Raw genomic sequence first — 14,144 nt, forward strand, 5'->3', positions numbered from 1 at the left:
CTGGGTCCAAACCAGGCTGCCACAATCCCTCTTTTCACATTGGGGGGATTAATAGGATTTTTCTCAGCACATTACACTTTAGTCCACCATCTTGTCTTGTTAGATCATTTATTATTCGCTCAAATTGAATGTACAGATGATAGATGTACAGTATGTGTGTGTGTGTGTGCATGTGTGGCTTTTTCTTTTTTTTAAACTGCACTGATGAGAATAATATATATATTTTTTGCATTACAGTAGTGTATTCATCGATTTCCAGTCAAACCCTTTTAATATCACGTCAAAGAGACTGAGCCACAATTGTGACAATGAGCAGAGTTGACTTTATCAGTGGAGCAACAACCTGGTGAAATATGCATTAAAACACGGTGCTGAGGCAACAATTATGTCTGTTCTGTTATGGAACTATACTAGTAGTTCTATTGAATTGATTACAATAGTGTTCATTGATAAAAGTTATTTTCAATCAGTACAATCCACTTTGCAGTACATGTACTGTAATTAAAAACATAAGAGAGCTGTACGCCTACAAATTGATATTATGCTGTACTCGGCTACCATACAGCATAACCATATGATATATAAATATGAGTGATATTACTGGAGTGTGACCATTAACACAGAGATATTACCAGGAGCTTGTCTCCCATTATATTCTGGTTAGGTTATTGGTCATAATAAGTGAAGGATGACAAAAACAGCATGTGATATTAAGCACGCATGACTGTGTTGGTTTGTTAATTTAAGCAGCATTCTTAAAAAATATAAAAAGGTGAAAGATAACATTTTTTAATTTTTTTTTTTTTATCTGACCTTCTTGTGACTTCATGCATTACTTCAATATGTTTATTTACTTCAAAAATAAATGTCAACGAACGGGTCTCCGTTATTTAAGCCAGACACAAACATCCAGTATGGCTCTGGGTCAGGGGGACGTGTGTGTTGAAGAGGTTCTAAATCTCATTACTGACATCTGCTGTGTTCTTCTTTCTCCGAGGGTTATATTTAACATTGTGAACTTCAGCAAGACCAAGAGCCTCTACAGAGATGGGGATGTCTCCAGTGGTGAAATCAACCAGTCGACCAACATGGTAGGGAGAAACGTTCCATTCCATAGCTACTTTGCAGTCTGATTTGAGTGACTTCTTAAAGTTATTCCACATACTCCTGCCTGGACACTGTACTCCTTAACTGTTCTTGCCAGCTTGTGTACAAGGTTCTGTAGTTAAATTGATGACTGTGGGATTGCAGATATATAGGCCCTGTGGTTGTTTACAAGGACGTTTGTCAGATATTGTGGTCTTATTTCTCACACTGGGACAATTACACAGGGTAGAATTAAATCTTTCGATTATTTTTCACGTGTATCACAACATCTTTTGCCATTCCTTGGGCCCTCAGGTTGCACTCAGCAGGTATCGGAGTAGAATACACAAAAAATAGCCCAATAACTGTATATTACTATTATTAAAAATAAATAATCGTTGTATAATACAGTGTTCTGTGATGAAAATGTCATACACGGGGCTATATGAAATGGAGGATCAGTTTGGTGTGTTTTTTTATGATACAGACCCCGGGTTGCCTTAGCTGTTGAAGGGAATAAATCCCTCCTGTGATTACACTGCCAGGAATCGTTCTTCGCTGCCTTTTTTCTTTGTGTGTAAATGTAAAATTGGTAATTACTGTTTCCTTCCAAATAATCCAACTGCAAGTATTATTCGTAGAGATTTTGGAAACCTGTAATCCACAAATTCTCTGCATTTTTATATATTTCTAATTACATATTTCGTGGATCCTTGCACTTATTATTGAATGAGGGAATTATTTTGGCATTATTTATCTTTTTTCTTTTTTTTTGAAGACTGTATTTGCATAGATATTAATTATTTAAACTCATTATAATGTTGCAGCAAATAATCAAAACACAGAATGTAAAATCACCTAATTTCATTAAAAAAAAAAAAAAAAAGGCCAGCTTTTAGGGCTGGTTAAGTGTACGTGGAAATAAACCTACTTTTTTTTCAGTGTTCTCAATATATCAGAAGTCAATTTTGTTGAAAAGGGATTTAATTTCGCTTCAGCGCTAATCAACAGCAGTAAAAAAAAAAGTCATTTTAAATCAAATTAAAAAAAAATGTAGAAAAATCAGATCAGAAGCTGTAGCTTTGATTTTGGTGCCTGTGCTTAGATGTTGCTGTAACAGCGCATCCTGACCCTGTTTTCAAAGGAAAGGGGCCTTTGCTTTGCAATATCTTGCATTGAAATGAGCCTATAACTTTTTTGAAGCAAAGAGTTCCAGTGGAGCGCACTTCTACCTACAAATGTCACTGGCTGTCATCAAATGCTCCAGGATCGCTAATCAAACACAGGCATGCTCCCCTGCCACATTCACTTTGTGCGCATCGCTGTGAACAAAAGGATTCAGCTTACTCTGACAGGGCGACGACATCTAAAGAGAGTGGAGCGTTACCACTTCTCTTATAAATGGTTCCTGTCCTTCCCAGGCTCATAGACCAAGCACTAGTTTTGAAGTGTGCAAAGAAAGTCTGGGCCAATGCAAGCCAAACGTGAATTGATTTACTTTAGTTATGTTTTACTATGAATATGTTTTAATTTGAATTTTATCTGCTGGTTCTGTTTGTTTTTGTTTTTTTCTTCAAAAAAGCCACATTTGAAATGATTTAAACCCTTGCAATCAAGTCTTCAGTCGGAAGAACGTGCGCATTTCATTGTATTGTAACAAATGATTTCTTCTCACAAATTATTCAGAGCGCCCTAAAACAATTGAAGCCATCTGCTAAACTACATTTTGAAACTGAGTGAAACGCTTTTGAAGTTTCTGTTAAGGTCTTTGACATACATGCATTTTCAGTTTTATGCCTACTGTTTAAGATACTTACTTGCAAGAATTTGAGAACACAAGAGGACATGTACTGTACTTCCATGTATAGCTTGCAGTTTAACCATATTAAGATGGTAAAGCATCTTAAGAATGGCTGATAATTGTAATATGAAGCATAATTCATAGTAACCACTGTGCTATATCTTAAACATTAACCGAAGGATGCTGGTTTAGCAACAGAAATAGAAATACCATTGAGCCCTGGCAATCGTTATGCAATCCAATTCTTCCTGTTTTCTAATAAGCTAACAATCTAACAATGCTAAACATCTACCCTGAAAGGCAAGGCACATTTCAAGGTAATAATGCAATCCATAGTTGTTCACGTTTAGTTTGAGGCATATGGGACAAACTTCAGTCTTCAGGTAACGGACGAAGGCCTTGGCAAGGATCTTGACGTCCGCATTTAGGAGGGAAATGGGACGATATTATTATTATTATTATTATTTCTTTCATAGCAGACGCCCTTATCCAGGACGACTTACAGTCGTAAACAAAAATACATTTCAAGAATCACAGTACAAGTAATAATACAATTAAGAGCAAGATAAAAATACAATGACTTTCGTTCTAGCAAGTACAAGTATATGACAAAATACGATTCAATAACGGAGCAGATAACAGTGTCTGTGATAGTTACATCAGGATATAATTAAATACAACATACTACAGAATAAATAACACTTGTGACAGATTACAGTACTCTAAAGTACAGGATTAAATGCAGTAAAATAGGGGGCAGATAAGAGCAAGTAAAGCGCATTTAAGGAAGAGTGATAAGTGTCCAGAGGGAAAAAAGAGGAGTTCTACAGGTGCTGTCTGAAGAGGTGAGTCTTGAGGACGCTCCGGAAGGTGGTCAGGGACTGGGCAGTGCCATATGAACCACAGCACAGAGGTATTTGTTCGTTTTAGTTATACAGGCTTCACTTAGCGTTGGAGGCAGAGTTGCACATGCCAGACAGTCTGAAAACATATAATTCAGAAGTGGAGACAGTTTGAAACAACTTCTTTTTAAAGAACTCTATGGGGAACCCATCTGAGCCAAGTGACTTAGCACTCTGCATAGAACTAATAGACAGACTTCAGTCTTGTTCCTTGGCTAGCACAATCTTTGGATAACAACCTAATTGAAAATCTGTGGGGAAAAATGTTGCCACAATTTGTGATTGCAATATTTTGCCTACCATCATTAATTTCAAAACACTCCATTCAGAATTCTGAGATAAAACTGAGTCAACTAGACATCAATGACCCAGTCTGGCCATAATCCTGTTGTAATGAGCTACGATTCTGGAAGACACTTTCAGGCATCTTGTATTTAAGCCAGGCTGACTCCAGGCTTTCAGCAAAATACTAAGTTTGGGTCCTAATAAAAAGGCCAGTATGTGTATTTATAACACAACTACAATTTAAAACAAATTAACATTTTATTTGATTTGACTTTTGGTGGTTTATTTATCAGCTGAACTTGCTTTTAGCTTCAAAGTTGAAAACCATGTCTCTATCCACAGTGTGAATGTTATTCCCCTTTTTCATATCCCGTTTGATACTGGTGGCTATATAATGTTCCCATCTGACAGGCAGCAATCAGATTAGAAGATGTTGCCAAGTACAGGGATCCATTTTGAGCCTGCAGGGTAGAGTAATTAGAGGAGATAGAGTACAATATTTACACTGAATTACAGCAACCAGGTTACGCCATGTGATAAATGGAAAGCTGGCATTGGGGTTGACATCATTATTTTACTGGTAGTGTATTTTGACATTCACAATCGAAATTACATCAGGCAAATCACATGCAGTGACTTCCACTTAGTAGGTTTTGACTGTTATTAAACCAGAGGGATTCGAAGTGTGGGGCCCAGTGTGGCTCAGGGGATATAATCCCTCCCCCCAAACAATGGTGTGCAACGTTAGGATTGTTTCAAGCCATTGATTTGTGAGTTAGGTTGGCTATGTCTTGAATGGGCTATTTACTGAATTTCCATTTATTTAATTAATTGTCTTTAAAGAGTTTTGTGTCTATGCAGGTTATTAAGGTGTCACATTTAAAGGTGTCCACTCTTTAGTTCATTCATCGTTTAGCTGTTCCATTGAAACTAAAGTTATCTGGTACATGCTTTCTTATTATTTGAACAATTAATTGGGGTCCTCATTCAAAACTTCGATCCTTATACAAGGATAGTGTCCGTGTGTCACACTACATGGAGAACGATATCTGCTTTGAATTTTCACAAATGTTCTCCACACTTTTATGATAGACTCCTAGACTCCTATTGTCCATTCAGATTTCAATAATTGGGCTGCGCTCATTAATTCTTTAATATATAAAACTAAATCTCCCTTTTGCAAGTTCTGTCATGATAGACGATGCAGCGAATCTGACAGTCTTGATTGGTGCTTCCATATCCATGACTGCATACATTTCTGATGTTTTAATGATCAAAAACAGCCTCAGAAGTTACCTCCCCGTTTACAGTATTTGTATTTGTTGTTCAAGCTCTGTATGTACTGATACGACATGGTGAGATATGTAATGTTGAGTTTAATCACACATTTTATGAGTGTTCCATATATTGAAATTGTACATTTGTAACCATTCATAAATGTCTTTAAAGGTAGTTTAGTTTGGGGCAGTTAGAAGGGAGGGAGTGTGTGTGTGTGCTGGTAACAGCTGTAACTGTGTTATGAGCTTGTGTGTACTTGTTTTATTTGTAGAATACTATGTTTCTTGTTTAAATGTAGCCTGTTATAGAGCTGAACCAGTTGTAAGACAGGCTGCCTTTTGGCCCATAATTAACTTGCATTCCCATTACTATATTAGGAACAGGACAGAACATAGATAGTATATTCTCCCACCTGGCTCCTGATTACAGCATTATAAAGGCAGAGCATTGTGCATATGTAACATCTCCAATACATCCATAATCCATTGGGGTACTGTGCTACCATATCTGTGTTATATTTGTTTCAAATCCAATTTATTGCCTTTAATGCAGTGGTCTGCTAATGGTTCTGCTGTTTAAGGTGCTGTTCCAGAGTTTTCTGAATTAGGTTGTCCATGTCTACATACTGTACCTGTCTATGCAGACTGTAGGAAAGTTTTCTTTCAGTACTGCTGGTGCTCGCTTCAAGGTCTTGACCTTCTACAACAGAGGCCACCTAGGGATTACTCATTTCTTAGATTGATAGAGCGAAGCATTACTAAGCATCTTTTCCTAATTCAATTAAATAATCAGTGTGCGTAATGCAATTTACTATGTGACATCCTGGGCCGTTCTAATATTATGTTTTTGCTGTATCTGGAGAGAGCAAGCATGAGGCTCATTGACAGATGCCACTGTAAAATCCCTGGTCAAGGTAATCTAAGGAGACATTAGAAGGTTGCTGATACAACCTCTGTGTGTAGTCAGTAGTCCTTTTAAAGAGCCAACTGTGCAGCTAATTAACATCTGTACATGTGTCCCCAGGTTTCAGAAACTTGGATGATTCCAGCCTCAATGGGGGACAAAAGGAGATCTTCTATTGTTGGGCTTTGTTATTCATGTAGATGCAGTTGTTATTGGCTGGTGGTGCAGTGACTGTAATTCTCTATGAATATATTAAGTATCTCTCTGAGGGAGCTTGTATGTATGAATTTACAAATCAGTCTTCTGCTCCTGCTAATATCTCATAAACCATTTCACCTTGGAACTTCATATTTTCAGTGTTACGGAAACTGTATGGGCAAAATCATTGAGAAAGATTTCTAGTCAAATTTCTTTGCCAAAAAATTGTATGAGAAAGTCTTGTCCCAGGACTTAGGATTCCCCAGACGAGCTCAACCCAAGTTCAAAGCCAGGTTAAGTCAGATTTAAGCGTAAATGATATTGACACAACCTAGATCTACTCAGAATTATATCAAAAATCATAAGGGGAATTTTTTAAAAAAATCTCACCATTGGCAGTATTTAGATGTGGTTAAGATGTTTGTTTTGTTTGATCAATAATTGTATTTGTAAAACTGGCATTTTTATGCTTGACACTGAACGCAGAGCCTCCTGAAAATAAAAACATGTTGACTCAGCAAGTAAGAGTGTAAATAGAAAGGACTAACGGATACATTTTCTGAAAGTAAAAAAGTTTGGCAAGATTTAGGATTAACTAACCTTCAACACGGATAAGAGTTCCTCTTTTTTATTATTATTATTATTGAAAAAGCAGAGATAAATATACAAATGTAATTTTCAAGTCACTCGGGTCACTACTTTGAGTCACTCGGGCAATTTCTCTTTTGTGCAAAAGCCTGCCTGTAACTGACTGATGCAACAAAATAGTGAGATTCTATTTCAAGACCTCTCCAGCCCCATCAGAACCCATGTTAGCGGAAATTGCTCTGTCAATCATGCAGCATCCCACTGCTATCAGCCCCCTGTACTTACAGCCTCTAAACTCTGGGAATAATTTTGTTTCTGTAGAATGTAGTAACCTCCCAACTTTTCAGCATATGGTTATATTCCACATTAGTGTGGGTTACACTATCAGTAAACACATATCTCTATTTAGAGGAATATAAGACCTTATGATTATATTTTCAGTGTTTACTCCAGTCTTTAATTAATTCCCATTTTTTGGATGGAAAAAAATGCCAATGTTAATATGACAAAGATTATTATTATTATTATTATTATTATTAGTGTTATTATTATTATTATTATTATTATGCAATAATTCTAAGAACTGCTCAGCTCACAATAACAGGAATCACAGTGTTTTCGTGTAACACTAGCTATGTAAAACACACGCTGGAAACGCAACATAATGGGATTGCTAGTCAAAGGCCATCCAGTAAAAGCATTGCTATTTGAAGTGCTGGGGAAGTCATGTGACTGTTGTGTGAATCCTGTAAGCTCCAAGTGCACTAGCCTGTTGTTGTTGTTGTTGTTGTTGTTGTCAATAATCTTGCAAGCAATGACTACTGCACCAGACATACATGCTTAAATTAATTATTAGTAATTAGAATACACATAAACAGAATATTTGAACCCATTTTGGTGCTTTACTGACAAAATAGAATTTAGAAAATGAGTCTGAAGGAATTAATCATTTAATTCCCCCCCCCCCCTTTTTTTTTAAAGTGTGTTTGCTTGACTTGGTTTCACTCCAGTTTTCCTCGTCACAGGCGACCTTGAATAATAGAATATAAACAGAACTAGCAAAGTCTAGTGACTAATATCAGTTACAAAGGGAATTATTCTGAAATAAATAAATAAATAAAAACATCCCTCCTGTATTCATCCCGAATGGACCTGAGAGGAGGGAAGGAATTTCAAATTGTAAGAGTGGGTGAGCTGTGTTTTGCAGTAATTAGATCAGGGTTTGTGTTGACGGCAATCACAGGGGAGGAACGTATTATCGTTCGGCAGATCTTGAAAGCAACGCAGCAGCCTTCAGAAATGAATCAAATGTTTCAATCTATGAATGTGGATGGGCTGGAAAAATGTTTAAACTCCGCTGGGGCGAGAGACCTTTTAGTTTTTTTTGTATTCCTTTTGAGAGAGAGAGAGAGAGAGAGAGAGAGAGAGATTTCTGCAGCTGGAAACGGTGGATATAGTTTTCTGATGCCTGTCAGAATATTATACAAGTGGACAGTATTTAGCTGTTGGGCGGGAGTACACTAGAACAATGCATTTTCAATGTGGCAAAGGCTTTGTTAAACACTCCATTCTCAGTTCTCCTAACACTGTTACCCTGCACCTCCTATAGTACATGTCATCAGCTTTAGAAACTTGAAATTCTCCCTCTAAAAGCTGTATGAAACAGTCATGTACAAAGTACAAATCAGACATAAAGCCATATTGATGAACAATATTGATACAAAAAATAAGCATACACTTCATTGTGCAATTACACAACCTCCTAAAGACCATGGGCCATTCAGAGTATGCTTATTACCTTACACAACATTTGCATAAAAAATGGAACGCAGCTCTTTTATTTTACAGAACTGAATGTCACATTGAGGAGGCAAGGAAAGAACGGATTTAAGGGTTGTTGGGCAGAGAGTAGGAAAAGATGGACCTTGGAGAGCTCATTAACTTGACAGTAATGGGAGGTACTCACCCCACCCCTCCCCTTCGCTTTGCGAAAGTCCTCGTGATGCCAGTCTCAGCAATCCCCTTGCTTACCTCGCTGACGATTGGGTCGCACAATTAACCGCGTGGCATGCTTTTAATAATAGGGCTTTTAATTGTCTACAAATGAAGAGTGATGTAAAATAGCTAATAGCTTGTGCTAATTAATAGGGGAATTGAAAGCTTGTTAATTAAAGGCAAACAGGACAAGACTGGCTCTGTTAATTTGAACAATAAAGTCAGGCTAACAGCTTGTTTCCAAGCGGACATGATTGATAAAACGTCAAGCTCCTGTGTGCAAGAAGAGTCAGGAAGCTAATATTCCAGTTCTTTTCTGAGCCAGTGTGCTGGGCTGCACTGCGGAACAGGGTGGGTTTAGACAGCTAAGTGGGATTATAGGGAGACAGTGGCTGGATAGTGTGGGTGCCAATTACAATTTTGTTATTTATTTTCCCCCAATTTGAAATGTCTAATTATGTATTTTCCCCTCACCACAGCGGGTCCCCACACAGCTCAGATCTTCTGATCTCACAAGCCTAAAGCCAGAATCGCTTTTACGCCGATCAATCCAGAGCGGAGGTGAGCGGGCTACCCCCCAGTGCCACCATTTTAATTTCCTTGCAGAATGTGATGTGTTCCCGGGAAAACGATCAATATGGGAATAACTGCTGCCAAATCCTAGGGCTGCGACTGAAGCCGAAGCCAGAATCCAGAAAACACATTTCAGATTTTTTTTGTAGGATGCAAACCTTGAATATTAAGGGATTGTTCAGTTGCTAAATGGAACTTTTGTTTCAGTTTGGTAATTTAGTATTATTAGCCCAAGGGCCTTATATGGGCTAGATTCTCAAAGCCATTTCCTCTCAATTGTTTGAGCATTTCTTTTTAAGAAACGTCTTAAGACTACTTATAAGCCTCTTAATTTAATAGTATGTTGTTGTTTATTACTGGTTTGTTAACTTTATTTGGTGCATTTTGTCTTTCTAACTTTTGTTTTTATGAATGATGAGTAAATATCTTAGTTTTAGCTCTATGAGTTTCTTATAGGCATCCTCCCAGTAGAACTTGCTGCAGTAAAGTTTAAAATGGCATATTTAAGCTCTGTTATAGTTCAGAAGTTAAATGTATTTAAATGGCGTATAACATTTTGGGTAAGTTCCACATTTTAATGGAAACCAAACCTTTAAAGATAGTGTTGTATAAACAAATGCAGTAGGTGCCACTTCTAGGCAGGGAGACTTAAGGAGAAGGCATAACCCATCCATAATATATATATATATATATATATATATATATACACACACACACACACACACACACACACACACACACACTCATTTTGCAATATGTGAGCACTACAGAAAGCTGGCGCCTAAAGAAATGTAAAAAAAAAAAAAAAGAAAAAAAAATCAATTAAATGTGATGGCACTATAATAGAAGCCACTATAGTTAAATGTGCATTATAAGTTCTGTCCGTGTACTTTGGCAAATCCCTTTAATTGCACCCAGATTCCAGCAGTGCTGTCTCTTTGTGGAATAAAAAACGCAATTATAGAATTAAATGTATTAGATAAAAAATGTTAAAAAATGCCACCTCACTTCATTTAGCCTCCGACTAGATTCTAGAAAAGGGGAATTCATTCTTATAACAATGTATTGTGTTATTATGAATTGCATTTGCAAGAGGGAGAGAGAGAAAATATAAGAACTGCTGGCTCCAATCTGAATGCTCCTTAGGGTTAAGGGAAGCTCATTAGCATTCATGGGGGAAAAAAGAAGAGAGAACAACAATGGCAGATTCTTTGAAAAATGGTTTGAGAAAATGTAGCAAATAGATTAATAACCTCCCAATAAGAAGCGAGAGAGATAGCTCCTAGCTCTACATAAGCAGTAAATGAGTGACAAGAATGTTTTGTTCTTATCAGTGAAATTAAAGCAGGTTTAATTTGCAGATACAGTAATGCAGGGGACGTAACTGGAGCCCATTGTGAAATCACAATCTATAGAAATGAGTCTATAGAAATGTTATTGATAGATAGGGTTGAACTCCTAATGGTCTCAAGAGGTGAAGTATAAAGATCTGTGTCATATGCAGTCTATGAAATAGTGTTGATGGGTCAGTATAGCGGCACTCTCTTACCTCACAGTCAGATATCAACCAACGCCCCAGTTAGGTTTGATAACAGGGGAATTGTGCTGTGGGAGGTGCCGTACTTGAGGTGGGATGTTGTCATTGTGAACATTAAAAAAACATCATTAGTAAAAGTATAGCAAAGTCTAGTAACAGCATGATGCAGCATATGTAAGCATTGTAAAGCCCAGAGCAGTATGGTAAAGCATATTAAAAAACATGGTCAGCTATGCTTAATCCATTGTAGGAACCATGGGGAAAACTGCAAAATTGGTGTGCAAAAATACTATAGTAAACTTCTCTAAGAGCATGGCAATCCTTTTGAATAAAATCGGGGTTGCTAATGCTGGTGTTCTTGCTAAATCTATGAAATGTGTTTATGATTTTTATTTTAATTGATTAATATTTCAATTTTTTGTTTTTATTATAAATGGATGTATACAGACAACATGTGTCTGAAAAAGATATTTTACATATTTCCACTGTATGCATTCTAATGTATCAATCAAGCACTTCACTTGTGAGGGCCTGGAAGGTGCAAAGGAAATTCCATAGGTTTGAATCCAGCCATGAGACTTGAGTTCTGGAAGTATCCAGGCAGGTATGGATGCAGCCTCCTACAGCAAAACAGTTTGATAAATTCCAGGTTATGAGTATGACCAGCCACTGTGTAAAGGTAACACGCTCAGGCATGACTAACTGAACTCATAGTAAGACAGGCATTTGCTCAAACTACTACGCAATCTATCCACTCTGCTCCACACCATAGTACCACCTTCACAACTGGCACAGAAACAAAACAGGAAATCACGACTGCACAGTATGTTGGCACGTTTGCCAGTAATGCATTTGCTTTGAAAAGTGTTTTGTGATGCCACAGTGTAAAAGGGTATTTTTGTCCACCCAAAGTGCACACAACTTACCTTAGAAACGTGTGTCTTTGAGTTTTGTACATCCAAGCGTGTGTGTGCGTGCGTGCATGAGTGTGGGGAGCATTCATATTTAATTATTATCTGCTGTGGAGCAAGATTAAAGATCAGGGATCGCGAGGCAGGGTTTGTGTTTCGAAAGGGCAGAGTGCAAGCGTGTATGATTGGAACGTCTAGTTAATAGATATGAATGGATAAACCTCACCTTTATACAGCCAAGCCCATTATAACGGCTGGGAAGCACTTGTTTTGTAATGAATATGAATGGCCTAGGTCAAAGCTCATGGGGCAGGTTAGCTGAATTCATCACACGCATTCAGACTCATCTTTGTAAACATTGATTTCACAGTTTTACTAGCAATTCTTCTTTCTTTAAGTTTATTGATGAATGTTTGTTTTTGTTGACCCACCCCACATACACACATTGCAAGGAGTAATATTGATTGCATTCTTTTTCATTGTCTGTTTTAAGGCTATTCTGCAGCCAGAGACACCATTTCTGAAATGAAAAAAAAAAATGAAAAAAAAGTATAAAACTAGTAAGAAGTAGCTGTGTGCAGGAAGGAGCAGTTTGTGTATTGTTCTAGTTTCTTGCTAGTTTAAAACATTTAAAATGATGTTATTCCTCTCTGAAAATGCCTCTTAGTGTAACAGAGGCCTTACATCAAATACAAGGAGTATAGTTTAATTTGTGAATTTGATCTAGACCCCAAAAATCTAAACTCTTCTGCTTTTTAAGTCATGGATTTGGAGGCACCTGACCGCCATACTCTTACCATCACCCCTCTATCAAAGTTATAGCTGCTGTCTTGCCCTTCTTGACAGAAACTGACTTGCAACAGCCCACTTAAGCAAAACTGTGTGCTACATATCATGAATGGTGCCTTCTAAAGTGTATGCTACAATGTGACGGGTATTTGTAATGTTTTTGTCCTACCCTATAGAACCCTCCATCGCTATTTTACTCTGTGATGCATCTTGGGTTGAAAGTGGTAAATAAATCTGAGTCTGTTGTTGTTGTTGTTGAGATTACAAAACGATGCACAGAGATACATACAGTACATGTTTTTATTTATTTTTTGTAGTTTGATGCAGGCTCATTTGCTAACAGTCACCAAGAAAATCTACTTCAGTGTAAAACTGAGCCGTATAAACATGTTAAACCGATTTTGAGTTGGATACTGCAAGGGTCATACCTATAGTTTCTGACTGATGTAATTTTAAGATATGCAACCCGGTTGTGAATGCGATTCCCCCCTGATCTTCCTCCCCTGCCTTTGCACATCAGTCTTGCTGAAGCCTTTGCTGAAGGACGTGGCGTCTGACTGCCTGCATTAAAGCGATCAGTGGGCCATTGAATTCAGCAGGACCTCTCAATCAGGAGGGTACAAATTAACCCATTATGCTGGCTCGGGGCTCCCGGGGTGTGTTTGAGTAGCATACAGCGGGCCTGTCGTTCTTCACACACCGGCTCCTAATGATGCCTCTAATGATCCGTCCTACACAGAAGGCGGAATCGCAGTGGGCATCAAATTGCCTGCTGCAGAACCTGCAATTCCTCACTCACCATCGGTATTGTACCACTGGCTTCCAGCACTCTTGGCTCAGTCCCCTGTTTTGACTGAAGGACATGGCTTTTTTGCTGAAAATGTGTTGTTTGTGGTGATGATAGGGAGCTAGTCTTTTTGAATAGGGTTTTGTGAATGCTGGATCGATGCAGTGTATTCTGTGCTGTGCAGTACTGTTGCTCACTTGAAGTTATGATGCGCCTCTGGCAAGTGTTGGTAGCTTCTCAAATAAACCCTTAAGTAATACTATTGTAAATATTCAAAAAAATGCCCTATTTAGGAGTTGAACATTATATCGCTACATCAAGACGTGTCCATCAAGGCACTCATAAATTTTCCTGGAATGGCAGAAAACCACGACTGGAAAGAACAGCTTCAGTGGCAAGTGGTTCTAGATGGATCAAGCCTGCAAATGTATTGTGACTAGCAACAGATGTGAAACAATGGCCAACATTACAGAAACCTTCAACACTGGACCAGACACACCTATTTCCACTT

At 37.8% G+C, this 14,144-nt stretch overlaps 1 protein-coding gene across 2 annotated transcripts in view; it reads left to right on the forward strand.

Annotated features, from left to right (window-relative positions):
• LOC117404311 (cytosolic carboxypeptidase 6-like) overlaps positions 1–14,144 on the forward strand; it is a 184,071-nt gene that overhangs the window by 30,307 nt on the left and 139,620 nt on the right. The window contains exon 4 of one of the 2 annotated variants that reach the window (XM_059031542.1): positions 998–1,091. In XM_059031542.1, the coding sequence (XP_058887525.1) occupies positions 1,048–1,091 (44 nt within the window). In that variant the 5' untranslated portion in view covers positions 998–1,047. Of the gene's footprint in view, positions 1–234; positions 1,092–14,144 lie in introns of those variants that run through there. The other variant, XM_059031543.1, reaches the window with a different exon arrangement.

This window comes from Acipenser ruthenus, chromosome 10 (genome assembly GCF_902713425.1).
Source record: "Acipenser ruthenus chromosome 10, fAciRut3.2 maternal haplotype, whole genome shotgun sequence".
In the NCBI taxonomy this organism is placed as follows: domain Eukaryota; kingdom Metazoa; phylum Chordata; class Actinopteri; order Acipenseriformes; family Acipenseridae; genus Acipenser; species Acipenser ruthenus.